General features: G+C 48.3%; 8 protein-coding genes across 8 annotated transcripts; 6 read left to right on the top strand and 2 right to left on the bottom strand.

The window, feature by feature from the left end:
- Positions 1-320: 320 nt before the first annotated feature.
- On the top strand, positions 321-816 carry LCP9604111_5850 (mitochondrial 54S ribosomal protein mL60; the record flags this gene model as incomplete). The annotated part of the gene is made up of 3 exons (XM_039073706.1): positions 321-361; positions 432-661; positions 764-816. The coding sequence occupies 3 exons, from the start codon at positions 321-323 to the stop codon at positions 814-816; spliced, it is 324 nt and encodes a 107-aa protein (XP_038928361.1).
- A 412-nt stretch (positions 817-1,228) lies between these two features.
- Positions 1,229-3,400, bottom strand: LCP9604111_5849 (uncharacterized protein; the record flags this gene model as incomplete). The annotated part of the gene is made up of 1 exon (XM_039073704.1): positions 1,229-3,400. The coding sequence occupies one exon, from the start codon at positions 3,398-3,400 to the stop codon at positions 1,229-1,231; it is 2,172 nt and encodes a 723-aa protein (XP_038928360.1).
- Positions 3,401-6,738: 3,338 nt separating this feature from the next.
- LCP9604111_5848 (uncharacterized protein) lies at positions 6,739-7,404 on the top strand (the record flags this gene model as incomplete). Its single annotated transcript, XM_039073703.1, has 2 exons — positions 6,739-7,138; positions 7,316-7,404. 2 exons carry the CDS (start codon positions 6,739-6,741, stop codon positions 7,402-7,404), a joined length of 489 nt encoding a protein of 162 aa, XP_038928359.1.
- Positions 7,405-11,688: 4,284 nt separating this feature from the next.
- LCP9604111_5847 (uncharacterized protein) lies at positions 11,689-12,168 on the top strand (the record flags this gene model as incomplete). The annotated part of the gene is made up of 1 exon (XM_039073702.1): positions 11,689-12,168. The coding sequence occupies one exon, from the start codon at positions 11,689-11,691 to the stop codon at positions 12,166-12,168; it is 480 nt and encodes a 159-aa protein (XP_038928358.1).
- A 1,259-nt stretch (positions 12,169-13,427) lies between these two features.
- LCP9604111_5846 (uncharacterized protein) lies at positions 13,428-17,189 on the top strand (the record flags this gene model as incomplete). Its single annotated transcript, XM_039073701.1, has 1 exon — positions 13,428-17,189. The coding sequence occupies one exon, from the start codon at positions 13,428-13,430 to the stop codon at positions 17,187-17,189; it is 3,762 nt and encodes a 1,253-aa protein (XP_038928357.1).
- Positions 17,190-17,557: 368 nt separating this feature from the next.
- LCP9604111_5845 (uncharacterized protein) lies at positions 17,558-19,670 on the top strand (the record flags this gene model as incomplete). The annotated part of the gene is made up of 5 exons (XM_039073700.1): positions 17,558-17,767; positions 17,816-18,025; positions 18,078-18,559; positions 18,609-18,836; positions 18,887-19,670. 5 exons carry the CDS (start codon positions 17,558-17,560, stop codon positions 19,668-19,670), a joined length of 1,914 nt encoding a protein of 637 aa, XP_038928356.1.
- Positions 19,671-19,973: 303 nt separating this feature from the next.
- LCP9604111_5844 (uncharacterized protein) lies at positions 19,974-23,408 on the bottom strand (the record flags this gene model as incomplete). Its single annotated transcript, XM_039073699.1, has 6 exons — positions 19,974-20,029; positions 20,095-21,456; positions 21,506-21,866; positions 21,915-22,127; positions 22,178-22,931; positions 22,984-23,408. 6 exons carry the CDS (start codon positions 23,406-23,408, stop codon positions 19,974-19,976), a joined length of 3,171 nt encoding a protein of 1,056 aa, XP_038928355.1.
- A 965-nt stretch (positions 23,409-24,373) lies between these two features.
- On the top strand, positions 24,374-25,108 carry LCP9604111_5843 (EXPERA domain-containing protein; the record flags this gene model as incomplete). The annotated part of the gene is made up of 1 exon (XM_039073698.1): positions 24,374-25,108. The coding sequence occupies one exon, from the start codon at positions 24,374-24,376 to the stop codon at positions 25,106-25,108; it is 735 nt and encodes a 244-aa protein (XP_038928354.1).
- Positions 25,109-25,528: the final 420 nt, after the last annotated feature.

Raw genomic sequence — 25,528 nt, 5'->3', positions numbered from 1 at the left:
GTTTAAAAAAATATCGCGTTCCTGGAAATCGACAGATTCCCGAAATCACATGATTTTGGTTGGGGTAACCATTCAGTAAAGCATTAGAGGCCAGCATTACCATTTTTCGATAATATGACTGGTTGAAATTTAAGATAAACAACTAAGCTTACTTTCCAAGTCCCGAGAATTTTAACTTTTCCTATATCAACTGTCTCAACGAGTAAATGGGCTATTCCATCAGTAAATTTTGTATACATTCAGCGCACGGACCAAGTACACTCCCGAACTCCGGGCACGATTTTCTCCCGGTTACACCCTGACAACACCACTAACCAACGATGTTCAAATCAACCCAAGCACTATTTGGCGGTCTGCTCTGGTGCGTCTCCGGCCCTTAGCCCGCAGCTTCAATCATTGGAACCAAAGCTAACATTCTTCCCGAATAATAGGAAGACCCCGTGGCGTCTCTCCTCCCCTCAAAAGGCACGACAGCGCAAGCGCCTGCGCTCCGTGGACAGGGTCGTCGACACCGTCAGCGCCGCACTTGAGCGCAATGGCCAGACCTCCAAGGCTGTGACCCGGTGGTTTGCAGAGATGCCCCGTGAGGAGGAAATGCTGCCGAAGGACAAGTACACTCTTTTCGATAAGAAGGAGAAGAGCTACCGGAAGAGCATTCACAGTATGTTCTCGTGCCATTCTTACCCCCTTCCCCCCACGTTGACACCAAATTGGTATTCATTACTTGTGGATCGGCTGGGCTAATCAATTTCTCTACCTTCAGAGCTGCCCAAGTGGACTCGTGTCAGCCAACGTGTCAACCCTCCCGGTTTCTAAACGGATTTCTTCACCCCGCGCATGTACTATACATCCGAACTCGACTCTGGCGGGGGACTTGTCGGAGCGAAAAACAATATATGGACAACCGGAGTTTTGGCTTTTTGGAATTTGCAGCGCGGCCACTCTGAAGAGGATGGTGGCTTACAATGTTCCATGATTACCCCAGCGCTTAGATCAGGCTTTCAATTCAAATGCATTTTGGCAAGGATATTCATTTGTGTTTGGTTCCGGGGTATACTAATGATATAGATGCAGCGACAGACATAGTGGTAGTGACCGTATGGCAGCAGAAGTGATGGATCAGTGCGTTTCAAATGAGGGTGCAGTTCGAAACTTGCTTGGGTTATAGATAGGGCAGAACAAAATGAATGCAAGGGTTTGGTGTGAAGAGTGAGCGGTTCGAGAAGAATCACGAGACAAGGAAGCTTGGAGCTCTTGTTCTCTCAAAATCATAGTTTGGGATCAATTTCCCGGACGCAGTACGACAGCACTTGTTGAATTGAGCTGCCACCTCCTTGATCCTGCCCCGATTTACTCGGCCTTCGTGGAGGGCTTTGTGAACACGATATCCCCGGTGGACTTGTTGCCAATCATCGAGCTTCTCTTGCCAGCCTGCGCCTCCTTCATACCAGGCATTCTTCTGCGCAGTGGACATATCAAAGCCTTGGGGTGGCTTTGGCAAAAGCCAGCAGCCTGTATCGACATGACCATCGGGCGGTTCTTCGACCGATTCATCATACAGTGTAATAGTGCGAATGGCGTCTCGTATGCCAGATACCCTCCGCTGCTTGTTCACTGCGGCCCGCCAGGAGTCTATACGAGGAGACTGTGCGCGTTTCCTTCTGGATATAGGGTACTTTGGTCTGGGACTGAAGACTGGCCGAGGATAAGGAACGTTGAATCGTGGGTCTCCCCGCATCCGACGTGCATCGGTAGAAACTCTTGATACGGGATCATAGACCAACCATGTTTCTCTATTCAGCCAGTGGTTGGCTAGCAAGGCAAAATGGTATGGCTTTTGCCCCGGGGTGAATTCATTGAAGAGCCATAACAGTTTTCGATCCAGCCTCTCCATCATCCTGACCTCCCAATCACTCAACTCATCGACAGCGCTTCCTGTTTTGAGCTGGATTCGATCTGCAGAGCATCGAGTAAGGTCTATGTCTGGCCTTTTCCCTTGACGACGGGACAGGCCCTGATGTTTTGAGTCACACATAAATCGCCATTCATCAGACAATGCTGGTCTGGCTTTCGAATTGGTCCCTTTTCCTCGAAAATTACTTCTGGCCGGGGCGGAATTCCATTGGATAGTTTTGGTATATGTACGCCGTTCATTGGCAAACAGAACCTGATTTCCTATGAGGAATCTGGAAGTGAACGATGTTCTATCTTCCGAGATATGCAGGCGTCCTTCGGTGCGATTTCGCTGCTTCTTGAGGTGACCAGGAAGAGAAGAGCTGGAGTCAGAGACATAGCTGGCCAACAACTCGGACCTTGGCGTCCCGGGAGGGCCAGATGAATCCCTTATGTTGTCAAATACTCCATCTTTGGGCTCCATCTGCAGTCGTGCTGACCATCCACAGTATCTGCCATGATTCCTTTGTCGATGGAGTGATTTAGGTACTTTTGTGTGCATCGAGCCTTTTGGCTCCGCTAGCTCATATTGGAAATCTTCATGTTGCATGACAGATTGGATCTGACATGAGATAGCCTGAGATCCCTCACCACGCGACCATGGTATCGATCCTCGGATCTGGTAAGATTTATTCTGTCGGTATGGTAATGATTGGACCTGATGGAACGGCATCGGTGCACGGGTAGCTGGCTTTGCTGCATTATTGCGAGAATTGAACAAGGGTTGGTCATCAGAACTGCCATCATTTGGCTGCAGCGGGCCCCTGAGGAGTTCCTCGAGAATCGAACGAGTGATAATTGGTTGATTGTTGACCAACGAAGATTTCCGTGGCAGGGTTGGTCCCGGTTTGTCTTCTTGAGCTTGCGGCCGCACAGAGGCCGGCGCTGGAACAGTCTGGGGCATTGAGACACGTTCCTTCAAAGCTCCATGGCATTTAGGCCGCGAACAAGGATTCCAGATTTCATCGGCGGTCGGAGAATCATCATAGCTCTTGAGCCAATCTGGTAGCCAACGAAATCTTTTCGGTTCTTGACGGTGCTTTTGCTTTTCCACGTCGCCAGGATCCCACCAAATCCAAGTATAGTCGTCTCGAGCCGATTTCCACGTCATCAACTTCCAAATCTGACTGAAGAAGTCATGAATTACCCTTTTGTTTCTCTCGTGTGTCGGACGCTTAACCCAGCCATACCATGTGCGTGCGTATCGGGTGTTTGTATTTTTGCCTGCTCTCAACACCTTGCTTCGATTGAATCGTCTGATGAACCCCCCAACCTTCCAAAACACGACAGCGATTATGAATATTCCAACAGTTCCAGCAAATAGCTCAAAGAATACTACAGAGTCAATTTCCTTATGGACTTTGACCGGTGTGTTTGGAGGTCGTGCGGGAAGACGTGGGATACCGGGACTCAGGGAGTGACTTTGTCGAGTGGCTAGTGGCGCCATTTATTGAAGGCCTAGATATACTCTCCAAGAATCAGTAAAGATATAGAGCACAAAGTGTCGTCGGGACTGTCTTCTCGCAATGTGCAAGTGAGAGATGTTGTAGAGACGAGGAAGTAACAAGGCATGGAACTTTCCTCCCATATCGTACTTGGATTTGTTCTGTATATATTCGTCATAGCCATTCCTATTTTAGATCTTTCTTCCTGTAATGAAAATGTAATGGCAAATTGTGAAATACATATTCTACAATGCTTGAGGTTCCATGTCTATCTACACCGAGCTATTTGCGGTTCATTCAAGTCACGATCCATCAAGAACAAAAATATAAACGTCGATATTTACTATTTAAACATGAGAAACCGCGTCATGGTTAGACTCTTTGATTCACCTCGGTATTCCTAGCCAAATCAGACGCATGGATTGAACCACCCTAGATACATCCCTCCCAATATGTATTGCCGTTCATTGCATTCTCGGGAAGCGGGTCACCTATACTTTCATATATGGAAAGCATACAGTTATTCCTAGGCAGCATAAGTTCATTGTCGTAAGGGCTGTGAACAAGCGTCAACACAGAACATCCTATTTTGATACGGGGATCAAAAGCCAATGCAGTCAGCTTCGCCAGAATCCAACGTTTTTAGATCCTGCTGAGTCATGTTTAACTGGTTCTATTAGCTCTCAAATGCTATGTGAAGAATAGAAGATCATCGACCTCCAGTTGTATATTTGTGTGGATGTATCAATTTGGGTTGTCTCATGCTGTTATGGAATCATCTCATGACTCAACCTCGGTTCCCAGCTGAGATGAAACCACTCAAGAGGGTATGCTGTTATGGGTAAATAATATTTCAAAGTTGACATGGGATGCAAATTCAATCTAGTGGTTGCTCTCCACTGAAGTGGAGAAGGTTAGCGTTCAAATGGCAATGTCTCAATAGTCAGGATTTCTTACCTACGTGGCTTGTCCTGTACTTTTAGCAAGCACCTGCTCCTACTACTTTCGGTTCTACCGATTAATAGAGAACAATAGTACATAGAGGTTGTCCAGATATGTGGGTGGTAGTTTGACCCACATTCATGCATAACTCGTTCATTGAAGTTCAGCCTCACACTTTCACTTCTTTACCGTCTGTCTAAGTCGGATAGAAGTCTAGACAAATACCTCTGAGTGGCAAAATACTCTATCAGTGACGCAACAAAGCTCCAAATTAGACAAATCAGACTCCCTTTCACATGCCAATCTCGGGGATCGGCGATATATATCTCGGAAGAACCTAGGAAATCGTCAGCCATTCCAGTTAGGAAGTGCTCGGTTGATATGCACTTTCCAAATTAGGAAAGAACCCGATCCACAGCCACACCGATCCCGCCACTCCTTGCTGTTCCAGCCACAGATCAGCCACGCTCGAGCCACTTACGGCTGATATGGTGGCGGTGCGAACTATTGGCTTTGTTTCTCCCTATTTTGCTTTTGTTGGGCTTCAGTTTCTGCATCTTCGTATATTTTACCTTTTCCAGTTCGGATATGTTTTTTTCGGGCCAACATGATGATGAGTCTATTTTGCTCAGTGTCTCACTTCCCCAACACTTGGGGTCGGACTTTATTCTGCATGCGCCTGCGTCACAATCTTCTGCCTGAGGATTGGACCTCTAAAAGCAAGAATAGCTCATTTTCCAGTATAGTATTTGTCCCGCTGCTCCTGCGGGGCGTCGATTGATCTAAATTATTGGTGAGATCGTCGGGACGATCGCCCAGCTCTTGAAGGATATCATAGGGTCACGGAGAAATGGCTTAAGCTTTTATGGGGTTTCCTTAGATCTCAAACCAGTTCCCTGGCATACACATGGCATCTCTATCAAAAGCCGAGTCTTGGCTGGGTCAGTGAGGCTGATTTATGCATTTTGTCAAGTGTTCTATGCTAGTTTGCCAGTTCGCCCGGCTGTAATTCCAGACCTCTGTTGTACATCGGTTAGGCAACAACGTTATTAGAAGGTGAAAATTCTCACGGGTCTTAAAAATGGTAGAATTCGATAGCACAAAATAGCCTTAGGGGTTCGAGTTCGAGGTTGGATATGTCGGTGTTTCCGAGTGGCGAACACCATGTCCACTTGACTCCACCGCCACAAGTTCACCGTTAGGGTGTGGCTTGAATTGCTGATTAAAGGGGCTAGACAAAGCCTGCAATTGCGGTCTGATGTTCTCCTTTCATCCGACTAGGTAGGTACCTCCATAACCTACCTACTATGTTTATGTGTACGACCACGATGACCACGAGACCACGTTGCCCACGATGAGATACTTGCATACTAGTGATGCGCCACATCTAACAAAGGTCCAGCCATGACACCTTACGATTCACCAGATGCTAGGAACCGAGATACCAGACACCGACGCTACGATAAGGACGAAAGGACGAAGGGACGTTGTAACTTGTGCATCAACCCTCTCCTTGATCCGTGCACGGAACTATTGAGAAGGCCTCAAGGTACCAGCCCATTATCTCGAGGTCCCGTATCTCAATTCACAACTCGTATCCTTGCACATGAACGTCAGCCGTGCATGCCAAGCCGTTTCCCTGTCAGATTGTAAGGTTTCCGCATGCGCGAAAGGACTAAACCAGAAGCTCTAAATTGCACAGATCATGGTGGAACCCCTATTGTGAGGAAACCCGGGGTCGATCCTGACACTAGCTTCAGATCTCCTGCGGTACATCTTCGATCTCACAGATCTCTGACCTGCTCCACACCTGATATCTCACTAGTACGCGTACCCATCGATCAGCCCAAACTTGAACTAAGTTCTATGGAGTCCACACTCGCCCCACTCGATTCCGTTCCGGAACGTGCTGTTGCAAGGATCTTGCAGTATGCCGAGCAGACCTTTTATTGAGCTCACAAATGTTTTCCTTGGCTATCCCAGGTACCTGGTCATCGACCATGCCGAGGCTAATCGTGTACTTTTGAATGGTGGCGGCATTTCCGTGGCCCCATCGTGAATTACCACAAGATTGAGGTTATGGGTCCGAAGTATGTGCGTTACTGATCTTCGGCGAGTGCCATGAGGTATATGAAGTCCTGAGTACGGCTATTTATACTTCATCTGATTCTCATATTCATCCATATCATCAATCATTCTTCCTATTATTCTTGGCTCTCTTTTATCCAATTCTTCTTGAATTATACTTCACGGTTAGTTACAGTTCCACGACATCTCCCCTTACTTCTCAATCGGATTGAAGCGGATCTTCGAGCTTTAATCTTTTTTTTTTTTCATCAACGATTCATCCAACGCAATTCGTCTGTTCCAAAGCACTATACCGTCTACAAAAACGAAAATGGCCGGCCATGAATTCACGCTGTCCTTCGAGACTACTCCCCCAACAGCCACCAAGCCCGGTTCTCCCTTCACAATCCCAGTAGTCATTGCCGTCAACCCAATCGGGACACCCGCACAAAATGTGCAGCACCTTGTCGTGAGCGCCTCCCTCCGTGACGAGGCTGGCACCGGACCTGCCGCCGGACTGAGTGGGAGTCTCACGGCAAGTGTGCGGAGTCGAACCGATAACGCAATGAGCGGATATGCAAAACTCAGCCCGCTCACTATCTCGCAGCCAGGCAAGTTCCGGCTGCGGGTAATGCTTAGCGCGGCTTCGTACAACGGTGTTGTAACGAAGGAGTATGTTGATTCGACAATAATCCATGTGCACGCCGGTGCGGCTGCTGCCCAACGGCCAAGTGGGTCAATCCTCTTTCTTGCTTTTGGTCGTTTTTGCTTTGTTGCGGGTCCCTCTTCCCTTCTTTTCCCTTCTTTTCTGACTGCCCCTCTCCCGCCATGGCGTTTTTCTCTTCAGGGCCAATGTTCAGCCCCTCCTGCTCGCCTGTTTCGGACTCTTGCTGACACTCAAACTCTAGCTCCCACTCAGGTGGCACGACTCCAACGGCTCACGGCTGAAAACTTGGATATCTCCACGGCGGACATTGCAGCATGGCAGCATGCATGACTGAAGGACATATAGCATTCTTCCTTTTTTTTTTTTTTTGCTGGGGAATCTCGGGCGTTATTCATGGTAGCCTGTGGCTGTACCTGAACCTGGAAAGATATTTTCTTTTACCACGTGGAAGAAATGCAAATCCATCAACTAGTCTCGGGTGCTCTATATCCACTTTTTCTCTGATATTTTCTTTATGCATACTCGCTATACGTTCTCTCTATTGGATGATTTTACCACCGACTATCTTTGGTCACGGAAGACTTTTCCTGACTTTCCCTCTATCTGTTAGCGCATACGCTAACCCAAGCCGGACCAAATGTTAATCTCTCTTAATCTAGGCAAAGTTTGTAGTTTAGTTGCATTAATCCGGGGCTTTGGCAAACCTCGAGCTTGCATCCCAACTTCGCATCACCTCATCTTTGGGTCATGAGAATCACTTAGAACGGTGTTCTCGCTTCGAGTGAATCCATTACTCTGGTTATCATGGTTCCCCTTGAAAGACTTGCATGAGAAAATCACCCGCTATATCACAACGTGTCAAACTCAAAATGGGGCTTGAGATATCTCCAATCTAGACATGAGCATCCGCTGTGTGGAATCAAATAGACAGAATGGATCCCGGTGGCGCAAGTGTTTAGTTGAATTCTTACGGGGATTAAATGAGCGGGGCAAATACCTAAATCCATAATACCGAGTCTCGTGTACGAAGCAGCCACTGGGTTGCCTGGGCGAAGATATATATTCCCATCATCTCTAAATTACGAAAAGAACAAAAGAAACTACAAGGAAAAGGCAACGAATTAGAAGTCTAGTCCACACATCCGGATATTCCATTCCTACTCTATCTATACCCACTAGGTAGATCGGCTTCATGGCCTATTTAAGTAATACTCATCCATGTAACTACTACATAGTAGTGGGGAATGATCCTTTTCGCGTGATTATTTAGCCCCGGCCTAGTGATGCAACATGGTACAGTCACGAAACCGGTGTGCAAGTGGGGTGTATGGTGGATATTTGACTCTTGTCTGGTTTCGAATAGACGGATGTCTCATTCAAGGAGACCCGATGTTCTTTAACGGGTTTACAGGTATGTTGCAGTTGCTCTTAGACTAAAATATCTAATATGTTAAAGCACTTACAACGTCTGTCTCTTGTGGGGCCGTTGCTGTCATGGGACACTCTGCCGTCCTCTTGCCACATCAGGTTAGGATGACATCCTCTTAGGGCTTACACAAAATTGTTCGCAACTGCGGTAGACGGCTGGTTATTCATATTACCAATGAACCCACAGATAACATGTATGAAGGTGAGACGGAGAGACCGACAAATCCCGCACAGCTCAATATGGGGACATCGTGATACTATTCTCACTAGAATCTACGGCTGTACAATAGCCTATACGGACGTGTGATCCTTCGCGGAGCCCCACTGCTGACTACAATATATTACCAGAGTGCTTTTATTCCCTGGGTACAAAGTGGAATGTACGGTGGGATTCCGGCGAATAATGCGGTTGCGTCAAGATATATCACACCGCATGTAGTGGGCTATCATATAAAAGGTATAATTTAGGTAAACCGGCAACAAAGCGATGGTCATCAATCCCGAATACGAATTCCTACCTTGATCGGTCACTATTCCCTACTGATTCCTAGCGCAAGTCTTTAGATCCCATACCCCTGCAATTAAGCATACCACAAGAATCCAACTCGACTGGAATAAGCTACAATGGTTGGTTCTGGGTGACTCGTCGTTGCATTCGAGAATGATAATCCGGGGTACGCCGAAGTCTATTATCTTGTGAACTACAGTTTCAGATCCTGATTTATGAATTGCCACATTGCCTAGTATCCGAGTCAGAGTTTGGCGGTGCAATCTGTAGAGCACAAGTCGGAGATACCGGAGTTAGTGGCCTCTGTTTCGGCTGAGTCTGAATTCGCTTGTGCGAATATTACGAGAGTTCTTTGTATAAGCAGGATGATTCGAGGATTTCAGACACGATATTGTTCTAAAGTTAGGGCAAAAAGTTCTTAATATAGGACTTTGTACATATGAGGTGGTATCTGTATCTCTTCGGTGAATATCGGAGCAAGAGGTTCGGTGGGAAATTGAACTTCTTCTCCACTCCTATTGATTCTTTCGCATCTACCCCAGATTTCATGGATATAGCCACTCAATCACCAGTTCAACAGTATGGGAATTATCTGGTCGCAGATTTTCCCACCCCCGCCTACTCTGACCGAGGTCAATCTCCCCAGCCAGGATGGCAAAGTGTTCATTGTAACAGGAGGCTACTCTGGAGTTGGCTTCCATATATGCAGAATTCTTTATCGCGTAGGAGGAACAGTTTATCTTGCCGGTCGGTCTGAAGAAAAGGCATTGGAAGCGATTGCGAAGATCAAAAGCTTGTGTACCCCGACCCCCCCAGAGGGTAACATAATTTTTCTCCCTCTATCACTGGATGACCTGACATCCATCAAGCCTGCAGTGAAGAGATTTGTCGCCGCTGAATCTCGCCTGGATGTTTTATTCAACAACGCTGGCATCTCCAGCCCTCCTCGGGGGACTTCGTCTCAGGGCCACGATCTGCAATTCGCAACTAATTGTCTCGGGCCACATCTCTTCACTCAACTTCTTTTACCGATACTACGGCACACGGCTGGAGCTACACCTGTCGCTAGTGTAAGGGTTATCTGGACAGCATCGATTGTCGTTGATGCATTCGCGCTCGAGACTGGGATAGACCTTGCAGAACTATTGCAGAAAGACGCGGAGAAATCACGAAATTACCTCAACACGAAGATCGGAAACTGGTTTTTGGCAGATGCCCTCGCAAACCAGATTGGTGCAGATGGGATATTAAGTCTGGTGCAGAACCCAGGGAATATCAAGACAAACATCATGCGCCATAGTCAGGCTTTTGTTCCTTTTGTTCTTGGACCGTTTCTTTATGCCCCGAGGTTCGGGGCATATACTGCAATTTGGTCGGCTTTTTCTAGGGATCTAAAAATTGATGATGGGGGAAAGTATATCTTGCCCTGGGGGCGGATACATCCGTGTCCAAGATATGATTTATTGCGAGCTATGAAAGGAGAAGAAGAAGGGGGAACCGGCGTTGCAGCAGCGTTTGTAAAGTATTGTGACTGTCAGATTGAAGCGTTTCTTTAGTTGCTTTATACTTCTTTGAACTTGGAGATGTTTGGGGGTTGGTGAGAGAGGAGCATCCATTGCATGGCGCCAAGGACATACCCCAAATGGTAGGGTGCATGACAACTGCTTATCTTGACGTACTTTTGCTCCAAGTTTCTAACCCTCTTAGTAGTCTCCGATCTTTGGAGTCATCAGCTTTATTCCAGAATCATCGTATTGAGGAGATACCACCCTTGACGTGTTGGAGCGGACATGAAGCCAATTGCTCAGCCCCAGCTAAACCATCCTTTTATGTACTAGCTTTGCTGACGGACTCACCAGGTGACTCACTCAGACATTCTTGGCGAGTTTTTCGGTTAGCACGGCATTCTAGAAGGGCGCTAGAAGGGGGGTTATGCTGATATGATTGGCGAAGAAACGAAGTTGGGGGCACGGAGTCATAAAGGCTTCGTATTTCGCATTCTTGTTTAATATTAATCTTAACCCCGCGGAAGGACCCACCCGGGCGGAACGACGAACTCACTGCTCCGAGAGGAATCGGACATGGAAGACTCACGACTTTTGGTTTTGAGTGGTGTATGGTGATGTACACACCGACCAGAAAGGACAGACTGTAGACGTGTCCGTCCGAATGTGGGATGTGGATAGTGGAAAAACAAGCCCCGAGGTGCCAAAAGATTGTCAAGCGGTGAATCTGCGGGGTCCAGGGAGCGGGAAGAGGAGGCTCCAAGGCAGGAACGACTGTTGATTGGCTGGTGGGCGGGCAATAGGGCACTTTGGCCCCCGGAACCTTCCAAACTCACCGACAACAAACAACCACCCTAAACCTTACTAGTGGAGCTGACAACGTGCTACTTTCGACTGTGATTGGTGGAGATGTTGAGGAGTCCGTCGCCAAGCCCTGTGGCATGAAGTTGATTGGTTGCGTCTCTACTAGAGCGGATTCCTCTGTCCGTATTTGACATCATAGCGACTAGAACCTTGGAAGGTTGTACTTTTTGCTGCATTTTGGTTGGTTGCCCTACGGAGTCCCCGATATCCCAACCGGGAATTTACTTGGGTGTCTGAAAGAACATAAATAAACCCCTTCCGCAGGCTTCTTGACTTCTATTTCTCATCCTCTACTTCATATCCCAAGTGATGCACACTCAATCCAACATCTATCCTAAGAGATCGCTCTCCCAAACATCAACTACCTCAACCTCCTCTCATACTACCCAGTTCTCTGAGAAGAGTCATTCCAAACTGTCCAATCCTCTCTCAATTCTCTTCCGATCCAAGTCTCCTGCACCGATTGATATCCCCAAGGGCCAAGGCACAATGTCAATGTCACAGCCTCGAGATATCCCGCAGCGCAATCGCAAACCTTCATACTTCCCGGATCAAGGCTACACCTCAGTCAGCCCCCAGATGTCTGCTAGCATGGGTTCGCCGAAGGCGGGCTACCCTAAGCGCGCATCTACTCACACCCGGAAGAACAGCGATGACTACAAACGTTACAGTGGAACTGTCAACCACTACGGTCGTCACTCGAATGACTGGCTATTCGGCGGCTTCAGTGTTCGCGAGACGTTCCGTGATAGCCTCGATAGGCTTCGCGGCCAGGACAAGGAGAGCTGAATGAATGCTCCTGCTCAGCAATCTCAAATACGTCCCAATATATGGAACCTCCAGTCGGAACTACTCTGTTTGGATCACCCTCGGGTTCACATCCGATCACATGATGACGCCTACTCCGACCGTTCAGCGAGAATCAATACCTGATCCGCCATGATTTGAAAGCTGTTTTGCTTCAAGGTCCTGGAACCGAGCGTGGTCCGCCCTATAGGGGTGTGACTATACTCGGTCGTTAACCACCGCGTCCGCTATTTACGCTTTACGCATTAGCGAATCCTCTGTGATCATGCTTCGTTTTTGGCACGAGCCCATGCTCTCGATACGTGTGGCCGTGCGGTACTTAAATTATACCAGTTACTCTTGGTGTTCTCCCGGGTCTTGAAACTTTGATCATTCCCATCGTGTTTTGAATTGTGTTATCGACCGTTTTGCGATCGATTCTGTTGTGAAATGAACAGACTCAGCCGCGTTTTTTTATTGAAACTTTATCGAATGAAATTTATATATCACGAAGCGTGGAATTTTACAGAACAGAAGTAACGTAGATAAGCACAGCATCAATTCTAGTTAGCGAGATGATATGAGGATATATAAAGTGTAAATGAAGTCTTAGTTGCAAGGTTACTTCGTGTCAATCTTAGTAAGAATTTTCAAGTATGCTTAAAGAAGATAATTTACCTTGGTGATATGGCTTTTTTATTTTTGTAGTTAATTTGAGAGTTTAGCGACCAAGATGTCGTACGTGTGTACTTGGATTGAAGATGTTCGGTAAAAGTCTGGCTTATAATAATAAAGATGGCTAGCCTCCCTATCAACCAGCCAAGTGGCCGAGCAGTAACTCGGCCATCGCATTCTTCCTTGGTCTAGTGGTGATGATTTCCGCTTGTCATTAAAACCGATAAGCGCGGGAGACCGGGGTTCGATTCCCCGAGGGAGAGATTTCTTTTTTTTCTTTTCGGTTTAGACTTGTTTCATTAAGCTTACATTGAACAACGGATGGGAGCTTCTATTACGCATAGAACTGACGCATTTAGGCTGACTTATGATGGCCATATTTTCAGCAAGAAAAAAAAAAAAAGCCCCAACGTTTCTTCAGGCAGAAGTGCGCGATGCGAGATAAAGTGAGACACTAACGGCGAGGCTCGGGCAATGTGATTTGTGTTTTGCCACTGGAGCCTAGACTAGGCCAAGGGTCCAATGTTTATTTAAAGCATAACAATGTCTGCCGTTTACTTCTAACACAACACTTGCCGGCAAAAATCATGGACTTCTTGTCTTCTCTCCGTAGCTCAATGCCTAGGCTGTTCGAGGGCAGCGACGGGCCCCCCGAGCCGGAAGATCCTCTTTCTCCGCTCCACGCGGCAGTTGATGCAGAAGATGTGGACCAGGTGCGCCAATTGGCGGTCACTGCGGACCCTGCCGATCTGACTGTCGCTCTATCTCGATGCTGCCAATCTGGTAAAATAGCCAGCGCCCAGGCTCTGCTTGAAACCGGGCGATGTGATATCAACGCGTCGGTGGAGGGAGACACACTTTTATTCTTGGCCTCGAAGAAAGCCGACTTGGCCATAGTCAAGCTCCTACTTCAGTATGGGGCCGATGCCACAATCAGATCCAAGAACGGGCGGTTCGGAGACAAGCCCCCGGCTTTCACACCTCTCCATGGCGTGGCAGATAGTCTGCATCCCTACGAAAAGTTGGAAGACCTGCCCCGCTACGAAGAACTGATGCAGATACTGCTGGATGCTGGATGCGAAATCAATGCACAGGATGCCCACGGAAATACCGCACTACTGCTCTCTGCCCACCGTGAGGTAGCCCTGATTCTATTTCTCTTGCAACATGGTGCGGACCCAAATATCGCAGAAGACCGGGGAGGCACATCTGCGCATTTCTTCCACCACCCCCTGGACCACCCAGAGTGGTTCAAGGCCCTGATGGCGAATGGAGCCCGCCTGGATATTGTGCGAAGTGGAGATGGCTACACACCGCTGCATGCCTATGCATCTAAATGTCAGCTGGGCGATCTGTCCTTGTTCAAGCCCTTTGTATTGGATTGGTCGATCACTGACGACAATGGCAACACGCTTCTTCATATCGCCGCCGCGAAACATCGGCACGGGAGCAAGACCATAGCGGAACTGCTGAATGTTGGCATTGATCCGAACCAGAGGAACCATAAAGGGCAACTGCCTATTCACATGGTTGAGGGGTCTGAACAAGATATCCAGGATGTATTGGACATTCTCTGCGCAGGCGGTGGAGATCTCGAGGCTAAAGACTATCGCGGATGTACTCTGCTCACCAAGGCCATGCGCGGCACCCCGCAGTGGAATTGTCGCGAGCTTCTTCCGTATTTCATCAGCCGCGGAGCCAATATCAACGCGCAGGATCACAAAGGGAACGGGGTACTATCTTATCTGATTGAACCATATCAATTCCGAGATGAGTACTTGGACTTTCTACTGTCCCTTGGAGCAGATCCAAAAATGGTAAATTACGAAGGAGACTCGTTCCTGCACCATCTCGCAGCCAATTTTGCGACCATCAGCGAAGACACGGCTCTTTTAGCCATGATAAAACTCATGAAAATGGGCGTCTCCCCGACCCTTCCCAATTTCCGAGGTCGGACGCCTCTGCATATGCTATGCAGTCAATCTTCAGACTATTTATTCGCGGCAACCGCAGAAGGAGGCAAATATGCTATCGACTTACTCCTAGATGCGGGTCTCGGTGCCGCACTAAACTTGAGTGATCACCAGGGAATTCGACCTATCCACCTTGCTACCACGGTTTCGGAGCAACTGGTCGGTAAACTGCTCGCGCGCGGGGCTGATGCCACAGTTTCAACGAAGGATGGCCGCAATTTGTTGCATATTGCGTCAACCGCGCGTCAAAGTAACTGCGTTGGGCTGGTCTTGGACCACTGCAACCCCAAGGAGTTGGATTCAATGCTCAATACACGATCGGAAGATGGGAGAACGCCGTTGCATGTGGCCTGTCGCTCTGGAAGACTGGAGACAGTGAATCTTCTCCTCGCATACGGAGCAGATGTCAACATCGAGGACAAGCACAACCGTACCCCTCTGGATGCATGCGCCGAGTCCATTGCCGAAGACCAGCTCTGGCAGGGGGCTGACGACCAACAGAACATGATGAATACGCGCTCCGCGGCAGGTATTTTGGTAGATGACAATCACCGGCCGACGCAGCCCACATCCAATATGAAAAAAACATATAACCCCAAACGTCTGGGATGGAAAGGAGAAATCACATCTGAAAGTTCGACGATCGGAATCGGACAAATCGTACGAGCAATGGCGTCCCACGGAGCTTTGGCGCATGAAAAATCTTTTGGCGTTAGTCCCATGCATTATGCGGTAGCCGAGGGAAATGAAGAAATGGTCGTGGAATTGGACCGGGTGTCACGAGAAATGAGCATTGAGGTGAAGGATTTTAGCCCTCTCCAGACAGAATTCTATCTGCTGCGCTCCCAGCACCTCCCAGACCTTCTCGGGAAACAATTCAGGGAGTATGTTTCTGAAACCAATGTGCTACCAATGATCTTGCTCGGCCAGCAACAGGAGGTTGCACAGGCGGTGGAGAAGAGTGCTTCTGTTATCGAGGATAAATCTGCCATGCCAGCGCTCATGTCCTCCCTCGCGAGATGGGGATTTTCGGAGCTCTTTGGCCGGATTGGGAGTACGATGTCTGGCAATTGGGTCAACGGCGGCTATACCAATTTCCGGGGCCAAAAGTCGACCCCATATCTCCTGGCAGCTGGTCAGCGAGACCTTCCCAACCTAGATGTTATTCAGCTGATGGTTGAGAAGTTCAACGCGGATGTTAACATCAGATTTGAAGCGGGTATGGTTGATAAACCCACTGTACACTACCAATCAACGATGGCACTGGATCGACATTACAAGCCGGGTGACACGATCCTTCATCAACTGGCCCAAGGCATACATTGGTGGCATGAAGGAGCCATCCAGTACCTCCTGAAACATGGAGCGGACCCCAATGCCCAAAATGATCAAGGCAAGACGCCTCTATGCAATGCAGTTGCACGGGGAGAGCTGGGTGGCCACCGCCAGCTCAAAATCACCAGAATCTTGCTGGAGGGCGGTGCCGATCCTAACATCACTGCGGCGTGTGGCTATACCCCTCTGGCTATGTCGGCGCATGACACCGAGTTGTTCCAATTACTGATCGAACATGGAGCATACCCTTCCCAGGAACACCCCATGGAACTATTCGTTGCATTGTATAGTTTCAACGAAGACGCTGTCTCCGCTCTTTTGGACATGGACCTAGACTGCAACACGACTGTATTATCCGACGCGCAGCCACATTGGCACACCCACCGTTTCCAAAAAGTTCCGGCAACGCACGGGCTCATCTTGAGTCCTCTTCTCTACATCTCAATGGTACCATTTAACGAGGCCAACTCCCGCGACCAAGCCTGCAGGATGATTAAACTACTGGTTGAACGCGGGGCCGATCCCTTCCTGCCTTGCCACGAGAACCAAACGATTCTACACGAGATCTTCGCCAGCGGAGGAATTATCCAACCATGGCTCGACATGCCCAACCTCGACCTCGCACAACGCGACCATGCAGGAAGAACTCTGCTCCTGGCAGCGGCCAGCTGTCTGACTGGAACCGACTCGTACGCCTGCACGGTCTCGGCGTATCCATTCCGAGGTGGACGCCTTGGCCCGGCGCCCTGGAAGGAGGGCGACCCCACGCGTGCAATGACCTTGTATGAACGAGGAGCGGATTTGAGTGCAATAGATTACGAGGGAAACAATGTACTGCATTATCTGGCTGACCTTGACTGCTCCAATGATCACTTTGCGTCGATTGAAGTTCGACGGACATTGGCGTTGTTTGTGGAAAAAGCCCCGCAGTTGGTGCATCGGACCAACGTGCATGGGCAGACACCCTGGTCGATCGCCGAGGAGAAGAATTTCGTGGGGTTTATGGAGATTTTGCAGACGGATAATGTGCACGCGGAATGATAGTCGCGGGTGTCATTATCTGAAATATGTGGCTACTGGGGAAGGTGGTCGGGTTGTCCAATGCAATGTGACAGTAACGGCCCACGGCGTACGGAGTACATCATGCATGTTCTGTACATAATATAATTTCAAGGTTCACTTCTACAATATATACACTTAGAGTGCACTGACAAGCGAACTGCAATGTTGTAAGAAGAATATCTGCCATTTGCAGGGATACCGCCTTCCATATTCAGAATCAGGGGTCAATCTAAAAATATTCAAATGACGTCAGCCCCCACTCTTGCTAGCCGGACCTCCGCCCAGGGTGGTAAGCAATACCAAGCTTCCCTAGGTCTCTCCTGCATTTTCCTCGATAGCTGTTAAAGATGAGCCATGGATCACAAATGCCAGGGCAGTTGGAGGATGAGAGCAATGACCTCACTCAGACCCCGCCGGAGAGTGGCCCTCTCCAAACACTGAGTCCGAGACCGCCACCCAACACTCAATGGAAGGCATCGTCGCGGCAAGTAGAGGAGACTCTTGCTAAGGGCCTGTCCAATGAGGACCTTTGGATGTTGATCCGCCGATTCGACAAGGTTGGTGTAATCTCTAGTTGTCGAGAATAATTGCTGACATGTGACCAGCAAATCTACCATGTGAAAGCGGTTCGTGATACTGCTGCTTTGAACTTGGATCTCAATCGCACTGAAAATGAGAAGTTTCCGCCGGAAAAGCTGCGCATGACGCTTGAGAGGTTTTATATTTCCGTGGTTGTCGGAGTGACCGAGTTCATCCGCCATATCACTCGCTTGCGATCATGGAAGGAACCAGCGAGAACGACAATGTTCTGCACGGTATGTGGATTACGAACAGCCAGATTCTGTACAAGATATTAATAATTTGCAGGGCTACTTCGTTGCTTGGGCCCTGGATCTCTTAGTTCCAACCATTATGGGTCTTGTCGTAGCTTTAATAATGGTTCCGCCTGTTCGGCTATTATTATTCCCTGGGCTGGCAAGAGCCGATGGCCCAAATGGAAAAAATTCAAAAGGAGGACAAGTACAATCCGAAGATAGCCTCACGGGTGCCCCTGAAACCCACAAGGGTGAAACCGCTGAACAAGAAGCCAAAAATATGGTTGACAGCTTTGCCACTGTTGCTATGGAGAGTGCGGCGGCCAAATATGGTCAAACGGTTACAGACGACTCATCCGACGGGCCTGCGCTCATTGAAAGCTTAGAAGCTGTAGAGGCTGCAGCCGAAACCCCGGCCGGCGATTCTCCTGAAGACAAAACCAAGAAACCCATGAAAAAGAAGGTATCACATGCGACTGATAATGTCATGCGTATGCTGAGCGATATTACTGATACGTATGAGAAATTCGCCAAGTGAGTCAATTCTGGAAGGATATATGAACACATACTAATGGTACAACAGCATCCTTTCTCCAACACCTCCGTTCCTTTTGGTTACATCTAGACTCCGACTTGCGGGCATCTTTACCCTGGTGTCTGTTATTGTATCATTCACATCTAGTTATTGGATCATCAAGATAATCGGCTTCGCACTTGGACTGGGTTTCTTTGGAGACCCAATATTCACCTACACCCTTGATATGCTGGACAGAAAAGTACCAAACTGGAGAGACCAGCTCGATTTAAATAAGTATGATAGCTCTCATTTCTTTCTTTATTACGTTGCTGACTCGGCTACAGGACACTTTTGGCTGGCGTTCCCACAAATGCACAGCTCACTTTGACCCTGCTTCGAATTGGCGAAATTAATTCTTCGCCATTACCACCCGCCCCGTCATCTGATGATAACGAGCCGGTATGGCCCCTGCGCCGTAAAAAGTCACAGGCAGCGAGCTCTACCGACGTCAGCAGGCAAGGATCATCCGTGGACCTTCCGTCGACGGTCTCCACCACATCGCTTTCAGAAACCAAGGTGCCAAAGAAGAAATTCGTGTTCAGGCTCTTCAAATTCTTCCGCCGCACAATTGCCACGGCAATCAAGGGGCATATCGCCTTTGACCGGGCTATTGCCATCGCAGGGTCAGCACATACCAAGAATTTGCTTAGCATGCTGCAAAATGGGCACTTTGCCTCAACGCCTCTGGGGCCCTTGAAGTTCGATGCGAAGTTCGAACGTAAGAGAGGCGCAGCAGTCATTGACTCGTCGAAGGAGCCTCCTATCTTGTATTTTACCACATATCAATCCGCCGGGCTGGATGATTTACGCATAGAAAGTAGGAAGAAGGGATCTGTTCTGTTCCAGATTCCTGTCACCGAAATCAAAGAGCTGAAGAAGACGGAGGGACTAGGGTGGAAGGGGAAATTGATCGTTGAATTGACGGCTGGGAGCAAGGAGGCTGCAGATGGGCTGGTTGTTAGCGGTGATGAGCTGGGCCAGTCTTATCATCTTACTGGTATGAGATCACGGAACCAACTGTTCAATCGGTTGGTTGCTATGGATGCTCAGTTCTGGGAAAGTCGTTGATACTTCTCGTGCATAAGTGTCTAGCTCCGCTGTACATACTGCAGGTCTATTTAGAGTTTAATGACATATTTTATGTACTTAACTACGATTCTGACTTGAAACCTCAGGTAGAACTGTGGTCGTACGGCATGGAACGCTGTCGTCAAATATTTTCCGCCTGAATGGCCTTTTTTTTATCACATCCCGAGAGCTTCCATTTTTTGAGAATTATTATTAGAGTCCTATAAGAAAAAAAGTGGTCCTTCAAGGAGTAATTTTGAAATGGTGTATTCAATCTGATTAGATGAGAGATTTCCATAGGATTCATAGGAACTTCGGCAACTGCTGCCCTTGTAACACAGCCAGAAACTCGTCTCGGTCTTTGAACCATCTCGATATAGATTAGCACAGTAGAAAGAGTTACGAAAGGAGAAGCTACACTTACCTTCACTTGTTTGAAAGGAAATTGACATGGCACCCTCTTTGTTTTTGACAATGGGATTCTTAGAACTCCGAGCCATAACATTCATCATGTCAAGTGTCGTACCACGCATGTATGGAAGACGCGGAAGGGTGAGTCGGGTATTCTCTTTTGAGCAATCAATGAACTCCGACGGAACAGCCATAGTAAGCCACTTATCCGGCACGGACTCATCCCACCGTGCGGCAAGTTGAAAAGCTGTTCCTCGGCGCCATAGTTGGATATCGGCGCTGCGCTTGGTGGACATTTGGAACCCAAAGAGCGAGTTACCTTTCGTTGATAGGGACTGGATCCGCCGGGAATAGAGGAGTTCGTATAGAGGAGAGAGGGAGCTGAGGAATGAGCGGGCTACAGGGTCGTTTCCAAACTCGATGGTTGTTTCACTGGTCTTCTTGTCAGAGTGGGAGAATGTGACGGGGCCTTCTGGATGGTAGAGCTGGTCAACGTGAGTTGAGATGTAGTCTGTGCAGTAGATGCGGGGGAAATGGATGCTGAACGAGGAGTGGTCGTATATATAGTCGGCGTCACGGTAAATATAGTACAAATCTGAATATCGCCATGGTGCACGAGTTCGGAATACTAGCACGGCTTTGTATTGCTTGTGCTCAGTGCCAGTATCAACCACATTGTAGATAAGTCCGGAGCTGCTGGGTTGTGACCAGGAAAAATTCGGATGGAAATTCATCTCTAGGACGGCTTTTTCAAAATCTTCCGCTTCTTGATGTGAGTGGAATTGTAGACCGACACCGATATTTGGTGCTGTCTCGTCATACACATAAGAGTGCAAGGGGTTGTAATTGCCATCAGTCTTGTCAGATCGCACCTGGCATGTGTCGGACCACTGCAAGACCACTTGACGGGACATATTTCCTCGGCTGATCTGAACTGCACTGAGAGGCATAAAAAGTTCCATCGTTCGTGGGGCCTTCTCAGCAGCAGAGGAAGTGATCACTATGCGTCGGATAGACCGCCAGGCTTCTCTAAAAGATCGTTCCAGAATGCGCACCTCGCAGGATTTCACCATAACAGGCGGATTCATTGGTTTCATGGTTGGCGTGTTCAGCTGCTCGAAGATATCCCCCGAGGTCTTGAAAATAACGCTCTCGGTAAATTCGGTTGAATCAAATGGTTCTCTTTGCCATACGGCGTCAAAATAAGCCTTTGGGATATTGATGAACTGTGCTAGGTCTCTATCAAACTGGAAGGATATCGAAACGCTCATATTATCAAATTTGAATGGCACAGGTTCTGAGACTCTAGCGCCAGGGAAGCCAGTCAAATATGCATTTGATAATTGTACAAGGGGCGACAGATCATCTAGTACGACTAATAACGGTTAGTTTTATAAGAGGGTATTATGAGAATCGTCACTTACAGTCTCGTTCAAGGCACAGAGTGCCACTTTGGTTGCAAAGGACAATCTTTGGCTCGCTTTCACCTTCCCGTGTTACCAGCAAGAGCATGTAGGGAGCACCCTTGGTGCGCATGCGAAACCTTTTGCCCCCGATGCAGGCGTTGACAAAGGTGCGGTAGAGAACCTTTTCCTGTTCGTTACCTGCATCCTCTAGGTCGACAGCGATCCAGCGCAAATTATCCAAACCAAGATCTAGATTAATGCTGCCATTCCAAGTTTCCTCCGGCTGCATGGGCTCCCAAATGTCAAGGTTTTGGGCATGTAGATGCGACGGTTCGGGGATGTCGACGGAAGTATATTGGGAAAGCTCCTCGTTAATGCCCTATATTGAATTAGCGACAGATTGAAGTAATCATACCACGGCACCGACTTCAGAAAGCTCAACAATTGACTTGCGATCCTCGTCAACCAAAAGAGCAGGAGAGGGCTCTTCCTCCAGAACGATATCGTACAGAATATATGAAGCCTTGAGCAGATCAAGATAAGCTTGGTGACTAGGCGATCTCGATTCCATGGAGGGACTCAGACTGCCACGGGCGCTGACATAGTTATGTCTGTTGCAATTCGCCAAAGTCGTGCGCGCCTTGATAACTGTTAGTAAATATTGCACCTATTTGTTCTACACGAGCTCACTTTCAACAACCACCAAGTTGCCACGCGCAACCAATCTCTTGTGGCTAGCCTTATAATCTGCAACCCGTCATTGACTGATGCCTTGAATGTTTTCAATGTTTCCGCAGTTGGTCTATGCAATTTATTCTGCGGCTCAAACCGTATTGGCCTTGAGATATGCTCCTGGTGCCGAACATCACGAAGATGTTGCATAGCGGGCGTCACAGCCTCGATAATGTGAGGAGAGCCATATTCATCATCAGAGTAGGATCGAGTTTGCTGTACGACTTGCTCCTCCGCCTGGTCGGAGTTGTTCGCCCATATCCCATCATCGAGTGTCCCGCCGTCAATCGAGCCGCCAAAGAGAAGTTGCTCACTGCGCATTCGGGTATGATTTATGCGGCCCCAAGTAGGTACAAATGGCGACGTGTTCAAGGTTAACCAGGAAGTTGGCGAGGTATCATCGAGGGGCGACTCATCCGATTCAGTTATCGACGATTTGGAGGATGTAGACGTATGTTTGACCTTGCTGCTACTGCCCACTGAGCTTCTGTTATTAGCCAACTCCAACATTTTGGCGCGAACTTCCTCGATTATATCCATTTCGCATTTTTCTTCGTTGTTAGCTGGTAGCTCCACGATGCCCTGGCCAGGGCTCATCGGCGAGACAACGGAGTCTGTATCCCGAACAGGTGATGCCGCTGTACTGAGAACGATCTGCTCATCTTCTCCCGTCGCCAGAACAATTGTTTTCTCTATGCGAGCAAGCGAGGGTCTAGACAAATTAGACCATGGGCCTGGATCTGGGACAATCAAAGCAGACTTACTTCCCTATAGAGCTCATATATTGGCTCAGATTGCAGGTGTGTACCGTGATTTCGGATCTGAGATCCTCAATCTGAGTTCGTTGTGTCACCCACTTGATCTTTTGCCAGAAACCCTTTCCATCTCCAGTTTCGAAGCCCTTAAGCCGGGAAAGGAGCTCTTTTAGTCGCTGTAGGGTCGCGAAGCACGCACCGAGGGATCGTTCAAACGTCTGTTTGCAATTTTCATCCATCTTCTCAAGAAATGATGCCTTGAAATCCACATTGTCAACAAAGGTGCGTAAGGTGCCCTGTAAGGAGCCCAGCTCAGTCGCCAGCTTTTGAAATCCTGCGGGGGCATCTTTCGCAATGATCTGGCATTGGCTGTATAGGTCCCATGTCACCTTGGCGAGGGCAGGGATCTCGATAACTCCGAGACTTGAAGGCATCCTTGACAAAAGGAATTCACCTCGATGAGACTAGATTTTTTTGAGAGAGAACGGACACGAAGCTGTGAGAGGTGCGGCTTTCCGCAGTCATGATCCACAAGACTATGTAAACAAAATGTCTTTCAATGGATACGAGCTGAGCCAGGCAGTAAAATATAATAAAGCGTTTCCCGGGGACAGGCCGAACATTGCTTAGCCATTCTAGTCACCCATGAAAGAGACAGCCTCGAATGATAACCCGCCAAGCGTTCCGAGCTAATATGAAGATCGACTATTCGATGGCTGCTCCCAATAGGTACTTATTCCGAGTCAGAGATTGGCACGGCATATGCTTTGGCAAACCGAATCAATGGTATGAATGAGTATCGGTGGGGAACGCAGACGGCCTTTCCAAAATGCATATTTCTTTGACAATGCGCCGCTAGGCTCTGTGTGTGCTGCAACCAAACAAAGAAGTGCAGTAAAAGTGGCGTCGGATAACCGAAAGCTGGACTGCAACTATGCAAACGATCTAGCAGCCAGAGGATTATTTGATTTTCTCCCAGATTGGTGTGTTCCGTCTTGGGTAGGACATGAAGTTGGACGCATGGAAGCCGTCCACTTATTCCCTGCAGTTTGCTGTCAAGGTAGTTCAAACGAAATCAAACATTGCAATATGCAATCAGCTGCAAGGATATTGCTTTCCAATGACAAAGGAAATATAAATATAACTCCTCCGTACTCTGCGAGCTCTCAGAGATCGACATCTGCGACCCACTTTCTGCCTGAGGCGCCAACTTTTGATCGTCGCGACAGCTCAGCCCCTAATTTTTTATTTTCGTTCCTATCAGACACCTCATCCAGCTCTCAATTGATTCCACAAAGCATGAAGTACATCGGAAAGTGTTGATTTCACTAGGCCGAGACATCTACAAGCTTGCCTACCATTATAGAGCCTCACACGATATCCAATTAATCAATCCACCATGGCGTCCACCGCGTCCTTCACCTTAGACGCCACGACAGTCCTCTGTATCGTATTCTCACTTTCTATGATGCCAATTGCGTACATTTTGAGCAAGACACTTGTCCCAGCCCACAGGACACGCGATCGTGTCCTCTTCTTCTGGCACGCCTATGATGCTCTCACCCACATCTTCATCGAAGGCTCCTTCCTCTACGAATGCTTCTTCAGCTATACCACTGTCACTGGGAATCATAACGTGGAGCCCTTCTTCCTCAATGACCCCACTCGTGTCTACGGTCCCGCCTATGGGAGTGGACCTGCGTCACGTTTGTGGCAGGAATACGCCAAGGCTGACCGCCGCTGGGCTGGCGCTGATTTGACTGTCGTCTCGCTGGAGTTATTGACCGTCTTCCTCGGTGGTCCGGCTGCAATATACATCTGCTATCTGCTGTGCCAGTCGTCAAATGAGAAGATCAGTGCCAGATCCCGGGGCGGTGTTAAGGCAACGCTGTGGCTGGTTTCAACAGTGCTGGCTACGGCGGAGTTGTATGGTGGATTCATGACCTTTGCACCGGAGTGGCTGACGGGAAGCTCGCAGCTGGCTACCGAGGATCCGGTTTACCTTTGGCTGTACTTGTTCTTTTTCAACACCCTCTGGGTCTTTATCCCTCTGTGGGTGCTGTGGGAGGCAGCGAAGGAGCTACGCGGTGCCTTTGTGGCGGCAGAGTCCCAGAATGAGAGGAAATCTCAGTGAGCTCGGTCCGAGGGTGGGTGTTGTCGGAAGTCTGCATGAACTTACGCCTGAAGCCTGTTCTCTTCTTTTTCTTTTTCGGAAATCTTGATACACATCAGGTACAAAATGAGGCCGAATTGTCGCCACCTTTAGGATTGTGATGAAATAGAATAAGATAGATTCCTATTATCTCCCAAGCATTACCGGCTGTCTATTGATAATAGTAAAGAATATTCACGTTGGCTTGTTGCATGGTACTTAGGTACCTAGAATCCCTGAGGTGCCATTGTTGTGGAATGGAACAATCACCATTCAACTCAAGGTTCGGTGGGCTTATGGTGCAAGTGAGCGGCTTTGAGATTTATCACTTCAGTCTACACTCTAACCATTTGATTTTAGACGTTCATTCCCGTGTGGGTAGAGCAAATATGCTCCAAACTA

The sequence above is a fragment of the Penicillium roqueforti genome (genome assembly GCF_015533775.1).
Source record: "Penicillium roqueforti strain LCP96 04111 chromosome Unknown scaffold_14, whole genome shotgun sequence".
Classification (NCBI taxonomy): domain Eukaryota; kingdom Fungi; phylum Ascomycota; class Eurotiomycetes; order Eurotiales; family Aspergillaceae; genus Penicillium; species Penicillium roqueforti.
The sequence above is the reverse complement of the archived record's forward strand: the minus strand, read 5'-3'. Positions and strand labels throughout refer to the sequence as shown.